Source organism: Protopterus annectens, chromosome 17.part0, assembly GCF_019279795.1.
Source record: "Protopterus annectens isolate FY-2018-M chromosome 17.part0, PAN1.0, whole genome shotgun sequence".
Classification (NCBI taxonomy): domain Eukaryota; kingdom Metazoa; phylum Chordata; order Ceratodontiformes; family Protopteridae; genus Protopterus; species Protopterus annectens.
Window position 1 is genome coordinate 538,767,855 of NC_056751.1, and position 19,698 is coordinate 538,787,552.

Sequence of the window (19,698 nt, forward strand, 5' to 3'; positions counted from 1 at the left end):
TACTGATATTACAAACTTAAAAAGTAGTACTAGAATAACATCACAGCTTACAGGAAGGCAATTTATTAAAAGTTTTGATGGTGCCGCAAATTGTGCAATGCTGCCATAAGTATGAGTCTGCATTAGTCTACATTAAATCATCATCTACAGTTTCTCAGTCCCTGTCACCCCATTACCAACCTATTAGCACAAATCTGGACAAAGCAAAAATAAATAAATGAAAATATGACTATTCTTATGTAGAACTGAGTAAAAAAATAGAATCTGGACATTAATTATCACAGACAACCCCCCTTATGTCTTAGCACAAGGATTTTGGACAAAGCTAAAATAAAACAATTTAAACCAAAATCTCTCTCCACCCCCATCCCCCCAACCCTCCAAGAATTTTGGGGACAAATATTATAATCCTCATCTCCTTGTGCCCCACCCCCCAAAAAAAAGTTTAAAAAAAAAACTCAGCAACTTACCTTTTTCTGTAGTGGAAGGCTGCAACTAATCCTCTACACACACTAAATTAAAGATTGACCCCTGATTGCTACGACACAGACCATTTCAGCCTTTTTAAATGTGTCCTTAAAAGGACAATTTGTCAGAGCTTTTAGAACTTGCCCTTACAAGAGTAGTTGAAAATGCAGGTCCTTGGCTTGTCCCACTGTTCCAAAGTCCTTGTCCTCCTCATGCTACCAGTAATCCAATAAAAGATCTCCTGAAAATCCAAGTAGCAAAGCAAACTTTTCTCTTGAAATACAAGAGAAAGGAATGCTTGCTACACATTCCATTTTAATGGCAACTGACACAGGAAGTGCGCTGCAAGGACCACTTCCTTAAAGAGAAAAAATAAAAACACAACTTTCTTCTTTGGTTACTACATCCAATCAGGTCCTTGCTTCACTGAAGCGGACTTGCTGGAGTGCAGCTTTCAGCTGACATCACAGCTTACAGGAAGGCAATTTATTAAAAGTTTTGATGGTGCCGCAAATTATGCAATGCTGCCATAATTAAGAGTCTGCAAGAACCGGAACTGAGCAAAGAGGAAGGAGAAACCTGCGGCTGCTTGTGTGCAAGTTTGCTGCACATTGTTAGTGGGGGCCCTTGTGTGCGGGGAGATAACTGGAGGACCCCTGCAGCCACGGGTTGGGTGGGTGCCTAACGCCGGCTAGGACTGCAGCAACTGTTTGTTACAGCTTAAAATAAGATATTATTTTTATTTATTTATTTCATTTTTTTTTCTCTAAAGGAAGTTGAAGGAGGGTTGGGGATAGGGCACAGAATCAGGACCTGAATGACTGAGGCAGGAGGTGGGGGCATGTTGTACATCTGGATACCTGGTTGTTGTGCCAATAAAAGGAACATCCATTTTTTCCTCTTCATTAGAACAGATGGGGGGGGCATATATCTATCTGTAATAGGCTAGTCACTTACAATGTGGTCGTCTTATTATAGTGAAGTGCCTTTTTTCTCCCTCAAGAGCTGGGAGGTGGGGCCGATGATTGAACCAGCTATGCCTCTGTTTGAATCACATATTCTTACTAGACATCAGTACGTATTCTTGCCAGACATCAGTATGAAAGGAACTACCTGAAAATCCAATGCATTGCATTTAAGAAAAATGCTTTTCTTCAAAAATTACTTTAAATGAGTTTCATGGAAATATTTAATCACTTACCATTCCTGGCAGCCAGTATAAATTATTTCTCCCTTTCGATAAGATACACCACTAAATTCACAGGAGCATTCATCTGGTTCTACGCATTCATTCGTTCCATCCAGATAGAGTCCTGAAGGACAAATGCAGCCTGATTTGCATTCAGTAGCTGACTGAAAGGCAAATATAAATATTATAAAGTAACACTAAAATTCATATAATACTACTAGTGATAAGAAAAGATTTTAAATTATTAAAGTTTCAAACACTAGAACATACATGATAGTACGAGAGAAAAGCAAAAATGTTAAATTATTTAGGTTTTAAGCTCTGATTAAACAATCAAGTACAATTCTGTAAACTTCATTTACCCATAACAGTAGATGTTCAAATTCTCACTGCAGCAGTAGCCCTTAAACTGCATGGGTTTAAACAACCTGCCAGATTCAAAAAGCTCTGCTCACCCCACCTCCCCCGACACACACACACACACACATATATATATATATATATATATATATATATATATATATATATATATATATCTTCACTCTGACTGCTGATTGGCTAATCCCAAGGAGTGAAATCAACAGTCAGACTGAATATTTCTTCAGGACTTTCTTGCTAATACAATGAGAAAGGAGCCTAACAATCCTGAATCAATCAACCAATAGCCATAGCTCTCAACCTCTTAGCAAAAGAAATCAGGACAAAGCATAACATAATGCGAGGAGGCCCAAAACTAGGAACACATTTTAAATATTGTTACTGTAATCAACGGAAGTTGCTAGAATAACAGGATTTGTATTAGCTTGCACTTTCTGAAAGATATGACATCTGAAACGAAATGTATGCCATTAAGTAGTGACGTCAACCCTTAATGATGTCTAGAAAACCACAAATTTTAGGAGGAACAGATAAAAAATATGAGGCAAAAATCTGGACAGTTAAGAGGTATGCCAATAACAATAAAATATATACATCAGAAAGAAACACAGCCCTACTTTATATGCTAACTACAACTATATACAAGAATTAGTAGGGAATGAAGGGTAGGTGCGACTACTGCAGCAGGGAGGTTGAAGCATAGTACAATTGTGTAAAATCTTACCATAACGGTAGATGTCCTTGCCTTCCCCACTGCAGTATTCCTTACTAATGGGATTCCCTGCCATGAAGCCTTCCATCTGGCCAGTTTACAAAAGATTTCAGTTGCTTTAAGGTACGCAGAATGCCACTTGCTTACTCCTTTTGTAAGGTAGGGCATAAAGGTGACTTTCAGGCGTACCATCCTCAGAACAGATTGCCCCAGTGGGAACAGCAGTCCAAGGAAAACCTGCACAGCCAGGAAGGGAAAAAGACCAGGGGGGTGGAGGGAGGGAGTGAATGCAAGGACATCTACCGTTATGGTAGGATTTTACACAACTGTACTATGTCCTTGCATTCACTGCTGCAGTATTCCTTACTATGTGCAAAAGCTCAAGAAGAAACCTGGAAGGAGGAAGCAGCAGAGCCTCCAAGAAGCTGTGAAAAATGGCATCAGCAAAACCAGCTCTGGCTCTGGCAATACCATCCAACTGGTAATGTTTGGTAAAGGCATGCACAGAATTCCATGTAACAGCTTCAAGAATAGAATTAGCATCTAAGCCCCTGAATAAAGCACCAGAAGAAGCCACAGTTCTAGTGGAATAAGCCTTAACAGAAGAAGGAAGGCTCTCACCATGAAAAGTGTAATAAAAGGAAATAGCATTTGAAATCCAAGTAGAAATAGTTTGCTTGGAAACAGCCAAATGTAAAGACCTAAGATGAAAGGAAACAAATAACTGGTCAGAGTTCCTGATAGCTTTAGTTTTATTCAAATAAAATCTGAGCTGTCTATGCACATCTAAAGTATGTAGCACCCTCTTGCCGTCAGATTGTGGAGAGGGAAAAAGGTGGGCAAATTAATAGACTGATTAAGTGACAACTCATTAACCACCTTGGGCATAAAAGAAGAATAAGTATGCAAGGACACCCTGTCCTCATGAAATATCAAAAAAGGTGGACAACCATAAGGGCTTGCAACTCAGGCACCTGTCTGGCAGAAGTAAGAGCTAACAAAAGAACTGTCTTCCAAGAACAATGTTGCAAGGAAACAGAAACAGCAGGCTCAAAAGGAGCCTGAGTCAATTTTTCTAGAACAAAATTAAGATCCCAGGGAGGAGGAACAGGCTTCCTGGGAGGTCTAATAATAAGGACACCTTTAAGAACCTGCTTAGCCTCAAATCTAGAAGCTAATGGGGGAGTTAAAGGCAGACAAGAAGAAAAAGCTGATAAGTGGGCCTTAACAGAAGAATAGGCCAAACCAGCATTGAGCAACTCACACAAATAGTAAGAACCAAAGGAACATCCACAGAAAGTGGGTCCAGGTCACGAGAAAGACACCAAATAGAAAACCTCTTCCATTTAGACAAGTAGGATTTCCTAGTAGTAGGTTTCCTGGCCTCCTGCAGGACCTGCACCATGTCCTCAAGGTGTCTATGAGGAATCAAAACCCTATCACCCACAGTGTCAGTTGAAGCGTGGACAGGTGGGGATGGATTAGAGACCCCTTGTCTTGTGTGAGGAGATCCACCCTGTGAGGTAACTTGTGATGATTGCCCCTGGAGAGATGCAGAATTAGAGGGAACCAGTGCTGTCATGGCCAAAAGGGAGTCACCAAGATTATGAGAGCATCCTGCTGAATCTTGAACAGGACTCTCAGAATGAGATGAAGGGGAGGGAATGCATAAAGAAACAGCCCCTTCCAAGAAAATAAGAGGGCATCCACCTTCCAAACCAGAGGACCTGGGACTCTGGCACAAAACAGAGGAAGTTGTTTGTTCAAAGTGGAGGCAAAGAGATCTACTTGAGGAGTACCCCACTGGTGAACAATGTCCAGAAACACATCCCTGTGAAGCATCCATTCATGGGATTGAGTGAAGGACCTGCTCAAATTGTCTGCCACAACATTCCAATCTGAAGGAATGTAAACTGCCTGAAGAGTCACATGATACTGGATAGCCAGATCCCATACCAGAAGTGCAAGCTGGCAAAGACGGTAGGATCTCATAACCTCCTGACTGTGGTATTGTCCATGAATACTTTGAGAGGCCCTGCAGAGAAGAGAGGATGAAAGGCCTGAAGAGCCAGCAGAAGAGCCCTCATCTCTTTGATGATGATGTGCGCCTTCTGCTGACGAGGCGTCTACCCTCTCTGAACCTTCAGGAAGCCAAATGTTGCTCCCCAGCCCACAGCTGAAGTGTCTGTGAACAGAGCCTAAGAGGGAAGTGGAGGCTGAAATGGGAGGCCTGGATTCAGAGATAACTGCTGAATCCACCACAGAAGTTCGACCTTGAGACATGGGAGAAGAGGAACAGGAAAGTCTAGAGGATGCGCATGCTGAAGCCACACCAACTTCAGAAACCACTGGAACTTCCTCATGTAGAGCCTGACCAGAGGAAGCATCAGAATGGTGGAAGCTATGAACCCTAGAGCCCTCAGAAATTCCCTGACTGAAATGGAGCCAGGGGGAAAAAGAGACTGAAAGAAAGAAATGAGAGTTAATGCCTTTGGAGGAGGCAGGGATGCCAGCATTGGCACCATTTGAAACATGCAACCCAGAAAAACATGATCTTGAGAAAGAGACAGGGAACTTGTTGAAGTTTATTGTGAATCCCAGGCTCCGAAGAAGAGAAATGGTAAAATGAAGATTTTCCAAAAGGACCTCTGGAGAAGATGCCTGAATCAGCAGGTCGTCCAAATAATTATTTTATTTATTTATTTGAATTTGTTGACCAGGAGAGTTCACCGGGTCAGTGCAACCCATTTTCAGTTGAGGCCCAGGTAGAAAAGCTCCACAAGCAGATGGGTTCCTATTAAATGACCGAAGACGCATTCTTTCAAATGCTTCTTGGTTCAACTTGAAAAGACGAAAAGGCAAAATGACGAAGCGGCATATAAGCGAATTCTTTCCCTGGGAAAGAAATTGCTTGGCCGCGTCAATAATTTGCCATTTTCGTCACTGTAGTGCAATCTCGGAGTTGGTATATTTAAGTAGGGGGGAGTGGGGGCCGTGGGGGGGGGGGCTTTTCTAATTGATTTAATATAGACCCAAGCAGTTACAATCATGGCAAATACAGGTTACATATTTTTGAAAATATACAGTATTCGAAATATATAATAAGCCAGAGGCTTTCATGCATAGCATTCATTACAGAAGAATATAAAGTTACATATTAGATAGGAAAATATCATATGAAAATCAATTTTCAAAAATTTGAGCAACTCTAGCAAAGATAGTACATATTAGACAGGAATTTCTTTGTCAATGATCAGTTTGAAATATTTAAACATTTCTAGTAAAGATAGTAGGGAGGTTACTTATTGATTTAGAAAGTTCATTTAGAACCATTTCAGTAGTCTTAATGCATATATAATACAATTGAATAGCCTTATAGCATACAGAATACAAATGAAAATAGAATAAATTGAATACAATAGGAAATTGGATGTTGTACTGTAGGATAGTGTACTGATCCTGTATCCTTATAAAGAGGGGTAAAGGATTTAAGAGTGGGGGGTGTTTAGGTAGGATCATGAGAAGGGCATTCCCATTTGGAGGACAGATGAGAGAACAGGATGGATTTGAAGTTGTTGTGGTTTAGTATACTACATAGTGGAGGGGGAAGAGAGTTACATAGTTTAGCTATGGTGTAGGCTAGTAGTAATTGGCCAGGGGATGTGTGGGTTTGTGCACTTGTAGGAGGTTTTGGATCTGAGGGAGTGGCTGGGTGTGTAGGGTATTAGGGATGTGGCAAGAGAAGGCATTCTGCAGGTTTGAAGTTGAGTTTGGGGGCATTGGCAAGTTGTAGGTATTTTAGGTAGTTGGGGAGTTCTAGCCATTTGAGGGTGTGTAGGGAATGGCAGTGATGGGACAAGTTTTTAGAAGTGGTTGCAAATTTGCAAATTTTGTGGTAGCAGGATTCGAGTTTGGAACATAGGCCAAGTTTTAGGTTGGAGAATAGGGGAGCGCCATACATGAGAGAGAGGAGAAGGAAGCTAGATGCGAGAGTTTGTCAGGTGGAGGGGCTGATGTAACGATTGTGTCTGTAGAGGAGACAAATTTTTTGATGGGTTTTCTTAATTCCAGAGTAAATGTGGGAGTCAAATTTTAGGTTATCGTCAATGGTAATGCCTAGTAGCTTGGTAATGGGAACAATTTCTAGGGGGGTATTATTCTGGCTTTTGATGGAGAATAAGTTTCTGTTGAAACTGAAGTTTTTGGTGGGAGTAAAAATCATTAGCTTTGTTTTGTTAGCGTTTAGGGCTAGGTGATTGGATTGCATCCAGGATTCTTTTCTGGAGAAGGCTAGTTGGGTTTTTAGTAGCAGTTCAGAGGGGCATGAGGCTGTGCAGATTCGGGGATGGAGTGGTGGAAGTTGTTGATGAATATGTTAAAGAGGAGTGGGCCCAATACAGATCCCTGGGGAACTCCTGTGAGTGTTGGTAAGAAAGGAGAGGTTGACTCTTTCCATTGGACAGCTTGTTGGCACTTGGATAGGTAGCTGGAGAACCAGGCTAAGGTAGAGGAAGAGAGATGTAAGTATGACAGCTGGGACAGGAGTAAGGAGTGGGAGATGGTGTCAAATGCCTTTGAGAGATCTAGAAACAGTGATGATACATATTTGCCATTGTCACGTGCTAGGTTGACAGTTTCAAGAAAGGATAGCATGATGGTCGTGGGACTGTGGCTGGGGCGAAAGCCATGTTGAGTAGGGGAGAAGAGTTTGTGTAGGGTTAGGTATGGCATGAGTTGTGAGTGGATAGTTTTTTTCTAGTATTTTAGAGAGAGGAGAGAGTATAGCTATGGGTTTGAAATTAGTTGTGTCTGTGTTTTATAAGGAATAAGGAAAGATTTGGATCCCTTGAAGCCTGCAAAAGGCAATCACAGGAGTGAGGCATTTGGTGAACACCCTTGGGGCAGTAGAAAGGCCAAAGGGCAAAGCACATAACTGAAAATGCCAGGAAGCAACAGAGAAATTCAAAAATCTCCTGAAAAGAGGATGGATCAAAATATGGAGATAAGCATCCTTGAGGTCCAAAGACACCAGAAAGACCTGAGGGAGCAAGAGAGGAAAAAGAGACTGAAGGGACAACATCCAAAAGGAAGGCACCTTCAGAAAGGTGACCATATGACAGAGGTCTAGAATAGGCCTCCAAGTACCCTCTTTTCTGGCCACTAGAAACATTCTGGAATAAAACTTTCCCCCTTTGGGACACAGGCACTTTTTGAATGGCACCCTGAAACAAGAGGTCCTGAAGAATCTCTGGGAAAAAAGGAAGCTGTTCCCGAGGAGGCTGAGGAATGCCCATAAAAGGAGGATGGGAAATCCAGATCATGAAGTACCCTTTGACAAATTATTGACAAAACCCAAGAATCCTGGGTGGTCTGAAGCCAAAGAGGAAGAGAAAGGGAAAGGCAAAGAGACAGAGGAATGTGGCTGGGAATGGGGTGGGATAATCAGACAGCACCTGGTTTGTCAGGAAAGGAAGGCTTAAGAATCCCGGCAGTCTGAGTGGCTTTAGCAGGAGTAGTCCATTTATCACCCTTTTTATCTTTAAAAAGAGGGCGAGACTGCCTAAGAACAAAGGCCGGCTTAGAAGGGTAGTTACATTGAAACTTAGGCACAGGAAAAACAAAGACCTGTTTAAGCTCCTGTAAAGCCTTCCCCTTGTCCTGTAGAGACTTAAATAAACCAGCAGCCACTTTCCCAAACAAAAGAGTATTATCCAGAGGAGCATCCAGCAATTAGCCTTAATATCATCAGGCAAAGTTTGAAGCCGAAGCCAGGAATATCTCTTCAGAACTGAGCCACAGGAAGCACCCCTGGAAGAGGCATCTACAACATCATAACTACACTTGATATAATGATGAACAACCTGACAGGAAGACCCAAGCAAGGAAAAAGACGAAGATTTACCCTCAGAGTCCAGAAGATCAGAAAGAACCTGAGAGGCCTGAGAAAGAAGAGCCAAGACATACCTAGAAATATGGGTCTAATAATTAATAGCCCTAAAAGCCAAGGTAGAGGAAGTATAAATCTTTTTACCCAGCCTATCCATGGTCCTACTGTCCTTGTCAGAAAGCAGTAACTTGGATGAAGGAAGCAACTGAAATGGCCATCAGAGGCTACAGACACCATAGAGGGGTCAGCAGCAAAACATTTAAACAAAAAGTAACAATTCTCAGGTACCCTTTAAAAGCCATCAGACTTCCTGGGTGCAGGGGGCAAAGAATCCGGCACTTTAGAGACAGTGGAAAAAACATGCAATAAAGCAGGCAAGACAGGAGGAATGGCCACAGGTTTAGGAGATTCCATTTGCAGTAAGTTATAGTAGCTCTTATGGATATCCAAAACCTGGGCACAATCCCACTTAAAAAAGTCCATCATACTAGAGATCGTATCCCCAAAGGTAATTTCCTCAGAGGGATTATCAAGAGTATGAGAATCCTCCTCGTCAGACCCGTACTCTAAAGGAGAAGGAATCTTGGCAGAATAAACAAGGGAGTCATCATCAGAATCTACCTCAGAAGAGTGGAAGTCTCTGAGCCTTTTAAGGGAAGAGGCAGACCAAGGAGGAGCAGGAACTGAAACCCCTTGAAGAGGCCGCAACGACAGTAAAGCATTAAATAACCCCTGAGTAAAGGCCTACCACTCAGTTTGTGGATCCTAGGAGCAGAAGAAACATGGTTAGTTTTCTGTTTCTTCTTCAAGGGAACATCCATCCTGGAAACCTGAGAAGCCCCAGACTCAGGACAGAATTCCCCAATTGCAGTAGGACCCTCTTCCCAAAAGAGAAACTGCAGAACCCCATTAGACCCCTCGGAAACAGTCAACCGTGGTTCCCTCTGAATGCCAAAATGGACACCTGCAAAGTCTCATTGGACATGCTGCCTGCCAAATTCTCACCAGCCTCCAACCCAGACATGGTAGAAGAATCTGGCAAAACAACCAGGTGGGCCTCCGGTGCATAATAACCTCACGAGAAACACCCAGCAGAGGCTGGACAGCAGAAGATTCCGGCCTTAACTTATGCATCTTCTTCTTCCCATATGGCTGACCCTCGGAGCAGGAAGTTCCATCCATAGTACCTGCAGCAAGAAGCTTAAGTTATTGGTTCTCAAGGTATAAGGAAAGGGAAGAAAGCCTACTACAAAGAGTTTTAGGGACAAACGTCTGACAAATTGAACAAGACATATGGTTTTGGGCAGCACCATGGCAAACAAGACACTTATCATGACGGTCTTTATGGGGAATCAGTCCCCCACACTGGCATTTACCCTTCCTGGATGACATTAACTCCAAACAGCACTAAACAAAACAGAAAAAGTAACCAAAAACCCAACTGGGTACTTATCTGTAACTGTGGGGGCTCCAGCAACAGGAGCAAGCACAGAAAAGCCAACAAACAGAAAAACGGATGTATTCAACAGACCGGCGGTTAAAACAGCATTCGGACTGGAGACAAAAACTTTCTGAGGATGGTACGCCTGAATGTCACCTTTATTCCCTCCCTTACGCAAGGAGTAAGCAGGTGACATTCTGCATACCTTAAAGCAATGGAAATCTTTTGTAAAGTGGCCAGACGGAGGGCTTTGTGGCAGGGAATCCCATTTGTAAGGAATACTGAAGTGGTGAATGTAAGGACATCTACTGTTATGAGTAAGTACAACTTATACAACTGTACTATGTTTATCATCCCCATTGTTGCAGTAGCCCTTAGGCTATATGTCTTGATTACCAAAGCCTATTCAATCTGGGAAGAGGAAAGATATGGATACAAGAACCCCTGAAGGGTGGGCCTAGCAAAGCTTGACTTGGACCTAGAAAAGGAATCCATTTTGTAATGCTTTGTAAAAATATGTACAGAGGACCATGTAGCTGCATTTAGAATGTTTCTAGAGCCTACCCCTTTTTAGCATGCCATTGAAGAAAACAAGGATCTAGTAGAATGTGCCTTGATACTGCCTGGAATGGATTTGCCATAATGGGAATAACAAAAAAGAATAGCTGAGAACAACCACTTGGAAACTGCCTGTTTAGACACAAGGTGTCCTTTTTATGCCTTGATTAGAAATAAATAGCTAGTCATCTTCTCTAAAGGGCTTCATTCTGTCATGACAGAACCTGAGCCACCAATGCATGTTCAGATTATGCAGAATCCTTTATCCCCGTTTTATTAGGTTCTGGGAGAAAACTGGGAATTGAGGGCCTGGACATCAAAGATTATGGCGTGATTTCAACTTTGAAATCACATTGGACATGAATGTGGAGTTTATTTTTGAAGAGACCATATTGGGGTTCACCCCCCCCCCCCGAGCTTGCAACTCAGATACTCTTCTTGCAAATGTAAGAGCAATGATAAGTACAGTTTTCCCAGTCAAGAATCTTAAATCATTTTGATGGACAGGTATAAAAGGTGACAGTGAATTCCTCCAGCACATAGCTGAAATCCCAATGATGAACAACCTGTTTACAAAGAAGCCTGAAGTGTAAAACTTTCACAACAAACAGAGAAGAAAAGGGAGGATCCAGGGGCAGGCATGCTGAATGGGCAGAAGATAAACCTTTATAGAGGAATAAATGAGGCCTCACAGTTAGGTCATACCACAAAGCTGCTCCTTTGAAATAAATATTAAGACTTGGACCCCAACTAACTATGGAATAACTCACTCAAATTAATATAGGAGCATAGTGGTACAAAATCCCTGCTAGGTCCTGCTGTTGGTTAGGCATCAACTAGGCGATTGCTTCCACTTACCAATATAGGATTTTCTTCTACCAGGATTTTTTGCCTCCTTTAGTACCTGCTGCCAGTCTACTCGTTATATTATAAGCATAGCATTTGTTCTCAAAGCTTCTCTTCTAAGCAAGCACTCTCAAACTCAACTAGCACTACATCCACCTACCACCCCAACCACTTCCCTTAAAGGCACAGCACTCTCTTAAAATATTCTAGCACGTCGAGTGGTAGATTGCTAGCATCTTCTCCTGCTCAGCTGGTTAATCTGGGAATCTTGAGACAATGCTATAATTGTCTCATGTCCACAGACAACCCTCTCCTCCTCCCAACAAACACAAATACATGTGAGAGATGCAACTATATAGCCAAACTGGAGGCTGAACTCTCTCAACTCAGGACTGGCAAGACCAGACAGGAGGAGAAGGTAACCACACACACAACAAACCCAGTCAAACATAGACCTACCCCAACTGCAAATCAAGCACATAATAACACAAAAACATACTCGGAGGCTCTATTAAAAAACTTACCAAAACAACAGAAGATCCCAAAGCAGACACCCAAAAATCCACCACCTCAAAACATAACACATGCAACACATACTTCAATAAATCGGTGTGTCAATAAATCACAGCCCTTAAGGCCAAACACTATGCCTGATACACTAGTGATAGGTGACTCTATAGTCAGACAAACTGACGTCCCACTTACCAGGCTGAGCAAGGAGAGGGTAACGGTAAGCTGCCTTTCGGGGGCTAGGATCCGACATATAACACACGGACTCAGGTCACTCAAAAGCACGTACAAATATGACTCCGTCATTGCCCATGCCGGTGTGAACGACCTGAGACATACCTCCTTGGACTACATGAAAAGAGACATAGAGGAGCTCTCTGATTATGTAGCCCAGGCTGGTATGACCCTGACCCTGAGCAGCATCCTGCCCTCACCAAGAATGATGACACAATACAAAGACAAGATGATCAGCTTTAATAATTGGCTCAATTACTGGTGTCATTCTAGGGGGATCCAATGTCTGTCTGCTTGGGATGACATGCTGGACAAGCCACGCTGCTTCCCAAGGGAAGGTTTGCACCTGTCACCACTGGGCTTCCGGATATTGGCTAAGGCTCTTGCCACCCCCATAGTGCCTTTTTTAGGCAAGGCTCAAAAGACGAACCCACCTCCTTAGAAAACAAAAATGGAAAAAAATTAAGGGTAATGCTGCTCAATGCCAGAAGTCTAAATCTCAAGATGCAGGCTCTCGAAGCACTCCTCAGTATGGAGAACATCGATGTCTGCGCTGTAACCGAGACCTGGTTCAAGGCTCCTGAGAGCACCCCAGCGCTACCAGGCTTTACCTCGTATCATGCTTTTCGGCCCCAAAACCCAGGCCGAACCACAAAGGGAGGGGGAGTGTCCATATTCATCAAGGATGCCCACACCTCTATGTTAGTGGCAACTCATGAAGCATCGGAGACCATCCAGGTGCAGCTAACCATAGGCAAAACTGCTATACAACTGGTTGCATGTTACAGACCACCCTCCCAATCACAAGAACCCCACTCAGCCTTCCTGAAGACATTGGAAGATATGAATGTCTCACCAAATACCATCATATTGGGAGACTTCAACTACCCTAACATAGACTGGGTGCACTATTCTAGCCCTAACACCGTAGCCCAAAGGTTCCTGGAATTCATAAACTCCAATGCAATGGAACAGCTAGTCACCTCTCCCACAAGGGGGAATAATATACTAGGCCTGATCATCACAAACATGGGGACAAAATGCTCCACACCAGAAGTATTGCCCTCACTGGTGAGATCTGACCACAAACTAATCACCCTGGATATACATTTACCACCTCCACCACCAGCACAAAAGACTGCAGTGAGAAACTTCTCAAAAAACGATTTTACACTTCTCAAGACTGAGATGGTATCATTTAAGCCCACAGGGCCAATGGAAACCACATCCCACAATGTTGAATCCTACACAAATGCTTTCTACGGACATCTCCAAGAATGCATGGATCGTGCAATCCCAAATAAAACCAAGACCCTCTCCACCAAAGGAAAGAGTCCTGTCTGGTGGACCCCAGCCATAAACAAATTGTATAACAAAAGAAGGAAGCTACTGCAAGACAGAGCAAAATCCCATAAAGGGAAGGCATCTCTGATCAGCACTAGTAGAAAGCTACGTTCTCTCATAAAAATATCCAAGGCCAACTTTGAGAGAAAAATCACCAAGGACACTAAAGATAACCACAAGGCATTCTTCAGTTATGTTAGAAACCTGGGCGGAAACACTCAGATATGCTCAGAGTTAGTACACAATGACAAAACATTTACCAAACCCACGGATATTGCCAACATTCTGGCAGACAGGTTCAGTGCAAATTTCTCCCCTCCCTCACCTCCAAAAGAAGAAATACTCATCCCAGCTGAATGTAACCTCCCTGTCATCTCTGATGTCCAGGTGAGAACCGCCCTCAACAAAGCAAAAAATACAGCATCTATGGGACCTGATGGTATCCCCGGCTGCGTGATACGTGAACTCCAAGAGGAGCTAAACCCGCATATAAAAATGTTATTTAATCTTAGCCTTACTACAGGATATGTACCTGAACACTGGCGTACAGCAACAGTGGTCCCACTCCACAAGGGAGGCTCCACTACAGATCCTGGAAACTACCGCCCCATAAGCTTGACCAGCCTGGTTTGCAAAGCTATGGAAAGAATTATTATGGAACTCATAAACAGCGACATTGGGGACCTACAGACACTTGATCCCACCTAGTTCAGCTTTGCAAAGGGCAGATCCTGCCTTTTGAACCTGGTTGACTTTTTCGAAACAGTCACTAGAGCCATTGATGAGGGCAAGGCAGTCCATACAGCCTACCTGGACTTGGCTAAAGCCTTCGACACAATACCCCACTCGGGGATCATAGATAAGCTAAACAGCTTAAATGTAAATCCATATGTCACAAGATGGGTTGCAAACTGGCTAAAAAACAGAACCCATAAAGTCAAGATTGCGGGAGCCATGTCAGACTCAAAGCCAGCCACAAGTGGTGTCCCACAGGGCTCTGTCCTGGGACCCCTCTTGTTCGGCATTTACTTCTCAGATGTGAAAGCAAACATGGGAGGGTTGTGGCTGACAAAGTTCGCAGATGACTGCAAACTAGGCACCATAGTCGATACACCAGCTGACATATACATCCTACAGAAAGGCCTCACCAAAATGGACAACTGTTGCCAGAATCACGGCCTTAAACTGAATGCCAAGAAATGTATAGTCATCCCCTTTGGGAAAAACAAAATACCCACAAATTATCACATAGACAGTAACCCACTGAGTACCGAAAAAGTAATCAGAGACCTGGGGACCCAAGTTGATAGTGACCTCTCATTTGACACCCACGTTGCCAAAGTGGTTAGAAAGACTTTCTACCTTGCCCACCTTATCATGAAGGGGTTCATATCCAGATCAAAGGAGGTTATCATGCCCCTGTACTCCTCCCTTATCAGGCCCATGATTGAGTACAATGCCCCATTTGGTATGTACCTCACCCGGCACTTACAACAGCTGGAGAGACCCCAGAAGTACCTCACCAAGAGGATCAAGGGTCTCCAACATATGTCATATGCTGCCAGGCTAAAGAAACTCCAGCTCTATTCAGTAGCATACCGCCTACTCAGAGGTGATCTGTGCCTGATGTACAAGGCCATGTCCAACCAGGAATTGATGGACATGCTCCACCTCAAAAAATCAAAATCCATAAGAACCACGAGAGCCAAAGATTTAAACCTCAGTACAAACATGAATAGAACATGCTGGAGGGACAGATTCATAACTCAGAGGCTTCCCATACTCTGGGACAAAATCCCAGTCCATGTTAGGCAGAGCCCCTCACTGACTCTCTTCAAGAGAAATCTTGACGAGTGGATGGGAGATCGTAAGTTTACCCCGGGGGTCACCCCTGTGTCGCTACTTAACAGAGGCACAGTAAACTAATAAGTAAGGGGGTCTTCAATGTGTCACTACTAGACAAAGGCACAGTATTCCAAATTTATACACCTTAGTACCACTACATGGGGTGGTGAAAGCCACATCTCTAGGGCTAGGCTTGCAAATGCCCCAGGGCAAATAGTCTAGTACTAAACTATGAAACTATGAAACTATTAAATAACTGCCTAACCAATACTAAAATTAAATCATCCAGGCAGTTAGATGAAATTGATTGATTTTGCAGTTTATCACACTACCCATCTTCTCTGAGTAGATTGAGTCTGTGAAGAAGCTATGAACCTAGGATCCTGAGAAATTCTTTTGCAAAAGCCTGAGAGTGATTTGAGAATCTATAACGCATTCCAGCAATGCAATCCTGTGAGAAAGAGTAAAGAAGGATTTTGTAATATTTATATGGAAGCCTAGATTGGTCAAAAGAGACATAACTCATACTAATGACTCTTGACATCTGGATAAAAATACTGCAAAGATAAACAAGTTTTCTAAACAAGGAAATATGTGAATGCCATTCAATCTGCAATAAACTATGACTGGAGCTAGCCATTTTGTGAGTACCCTTGGAGCGGAAGATAAATCAAAGGGTACTACAGAGGACTGATAATGTGACCCAGAAACACAGAGTCTTAGAAATTTCCTGAAGCGATGGCTATGGGAATGTGACAGTAAGCATCTTTTAGGTCTAGAGTTATGAAGTTCTCATGGGAGGAATGAGGGGTAGCAGGTTCTGTAAGTCCAACTTGTTGAACTTTGGAACTTTCACATAAAGACTTGGAAATGAATGATCTACTGCTGATCTCCAAAAAGCCTCTTTCTTTGGTACCAGAAACATTCTGGAGTAGAAACATTCTCTCCTTTGACTTAAAGGCTCTGGTTCTATGACTCATTGGGTGTGTAAAGACTGAAGATACTGAGGGAAAAAAAATTGTTTTACAGGGTGGGAAGGTATTCCCCTAAAAGAAGGTTTTGTATCCAATGCTAGGTGTCTAAACAGAGGTGCAAATATCCTTGATCTGGTTCTCAGAAATATGGGGGAAAGATGCACTCTCCTTACTGTAAAGTCCTCACAGTTAGGTCATAACACAAAGCTGCTCCTTTGAAATAAATATTAAGATGTGGACCCCAACCAACCATGGAATATTTAAAAACTATTCCGAGGCTAGCTACCTTCAACTAAGTGACAGTCAAGCAAAATTCCAAGACCACCCCATACACTGAGAAGACAGCTGCCTACTTGGAGTTGCTCACAGAAACCTTGTACAATCATGTAAATAGCTGCACAGGAATAGCTGCACCTACCCAAAGTAAACACAGGGCAACCTCCAAAAAACAGGCCACCCTGGTAAAATCACAGTAAAAATAGGATGAATAAGAAAAGAAAGAAAATCATGTCCAAAAACAGGAAGTGCATTACCAAGCAAGGTAAAACTCCATCATCAATCTGAACAAGTAAGTCAGGAATAATCAAATCTACCAAAACAAATATGAGATAAAAACAGCCTTCTTTAATTATGTCAGCAACCTTAAAAGCAACACCCAACATTCTGAACTAATGGTGAATGGAACCACCTATATGGAGCCAGAGGATATAGCAAATCTGTTGGTTGATAAGTTTAGCTCCAGTTTTACCCCTCTATCACCCCTTCACCCCCCCCCCAGAAATAACCTGCACCATTTCTCCTCCAACTATCCCTAGGGCGCAGGTCCTCTCTGTGCTGTCCAAGCACTGCTTCAATGGGTTCTGATAATATCCCAGGATGCTTCTTGAATAGCATGAAACATGACCTGCCAGGCCCACTAGAATCTCTGTTTAAACATAGCTTCCAGGCAGGCTTCATGTCTATTGAATGGAAGACTGCAAAGGCTATCTCTCTCTACACAAGAGGGGCCTTCCACAGACCCAGAGAACTACAGACCCATAAGTCTACGTAGTCTCTAATGCAAGGCCATAGAAAGAATTATCATGGATCGGATAAGCAATGACATAGGAAGCCTACATATACTGGACCCTGCTCAGTTCAGTTTTGTCAAAAGCAGGCCATGTCTACTTAACCTGATGGACTTCTTTGAGAATGTCACTAAAGTTATGGATGAGGGCAAAACAGTGCACACTGCCTAACTTAACCTGATCTGGGCAAAACATTCAACACAATACCTCATTTGGGCATTGTAGGTAAACTTACAAAAGTTAGGTATAAACTCTTGTGTCACCCAATGGGTAACCAGCTGGCTCACTGATAGGAAAAAAGAAGTTACAACAAGGGAATCCACCTCTGCAAACAAGTCAGTCACTAGCTGAGTCACACAGGGATTAGTGCTGTGGCCTCTCCTTTTTGGCAACTACTTCTCTGAAGTAAAAGTAAATGTCAAGGGCCTCTGATTGACCACGTTTGCAGACAATTATAACTAGGCATGGTCACTGAATCTCCAAAAGACACAGATACCCTTCAACGGGGTCTGACACACAAAGATAACTGCTGCCAGAGACATGGACTAAAACTCAATGTGGCATAGTAGTACCCTTTAAAAAGACAGCCACCCCTGGCAATTACAATGTTGATAATATACCCTGAAAGTAGATGTAGGGGTCAGGAATCTGGGAATGCATGTTGACAGTAACCTGGCCTTTTTCTTTGAACACCACATGTCTACTCTGGTGAGAAACTCATTTTATGCTGCATAGCTTATAAGTAAGGGCATTGCATCCAAGTCCAAGGAGTTCATTATTCTAGTGTACTCGGGTCTTATCAGACCAGTCATCGAATACAACACATCCTTCAGCATGTACCTGACCAGGCACATTCAACATCTTGACAGCCCACATGGGTTCCTCACAAAATGAATACAGAGAGTAAACAACAAATCCTGCAGACTGTCTCAAAGCCCTACTCCTGTACTCACTCTCCTACAAATTACTGAGCAACAATCTAGGCCTAGTCTACAAGGCAGCTTCTGATCCCACACCAATGGATCTGTTGCAGATCTGCAAAACAAATAGCATCAGAAATACCTGACCTAAGGAGTTAAGCCTCATCTGTGAAATAAATAAGACATGCTAGAAGGACAGGTATGTGTCTCAAAGATTACCCCTTCTCTGGAACGGACTTCACATCTGTGTTATAAAGAGTATCCCTAACTGTATTCAAATGTAACTTGGACCAATGGATGGAATCATAAATTTAGCCCTGTTTTGGCCCCTATCTCTTTAATGGACAGGGGCAGCCTGTGAAGGCTTAATGGGTACAAGCCTATGTCACAATAGTAAAATTTCTTGGGGTATTGACACATGCCAGCAATATTTTGGTAAATTTGAGTTAAGCTTGGCTAGGCTTAAAATAGATCTTGAAACTATCACCCTATCAGTAACCCACCTGCACCACTCTTAGCACCCAGGAGACCAAAACAATCTTTTGCCAATTGTGTAATGTTGAGGGCCAGTCTTAGAGAATTAGAGATTTGTAAAGATAATGACCAGGAGAGAGAGAAGAGGGTAAAGAATAATGGCTTAGTCACTCTTTACTGTTGGTTTGTGCCTTTTTCTGTAAAGACCCCTGTTTTGGGCATTGTTACCCTCCAGCCATCTCTTTTTGCATTCCATTTGCCAGAAAAAAGACTGGTTTTGTTTATTTGGCTTTTTTTTGTGTAAGAGGGAGGCCTATAAGATTTTATTGGGGTACGTGAAAGATCTTGGAAACTCCCTGAATATCAGTTTCTCTTTTACCATATTGTTTTTATGAACTGGGCAGCAGAAGAGCCAAATAACACTTCCTTATCTAAATCAGAATCCAAGATTTCAGATTTAACTTTATCAGCAAACTTTTGGTTACATACCCAAGCATATTTGCTCAGCAATGTAGAGATAGCAATTGACCTAGACATGGTATCTGCACAATTGTACACACTCTTCATACAATGTTTAGATACTTGAGAAAGGGTTGAAAAAGCCTGGTACAAATAAGAGTTTTCTTCTGCTGGAAGAGTGGAAGCTAATTCTTTCAGACTGTCCATATGATAAAGCATACATTTCCACATATATGTCTAGTAATTCAGTGTTCTGAAGGTTAAATTGGAAGCAGAAAACATTTTCTTACCTATAATGACCTTTATTTTACCTTCTTTGTCACCAAAAGGGTTTGTATTAAAGATCAGCCTGTTGCCAGCATTAGACGTAACTGAAATGGCAGCTGGGTCAG

The 19,698-nt window shown here is 42.6% G+C and overlaps 1 protein-coding gene across 1 annotated transcript in view; it reads right to left on the bottom strand.

Moving 5' to 3' along the window:
* The window catches only part of LOC122791453 (mucin-6-like), a 1,454,314-nt gene that overhangs the window by 800,902 nt on the left and 633,714 nt on the right, over window positions 1-19,698 (bottom strand). Inside the window, exon 20 of the mRNA XM_044059198.1 lies at window positions 1,670-1,821. Coding sequence (XP_043915133.1) covers window positions 1,670-1,821 — 152 coding nt within the window. The remainder of the gene's footprint in view (window positions 1-1,669; window positions 1,822-19,698) is intronic.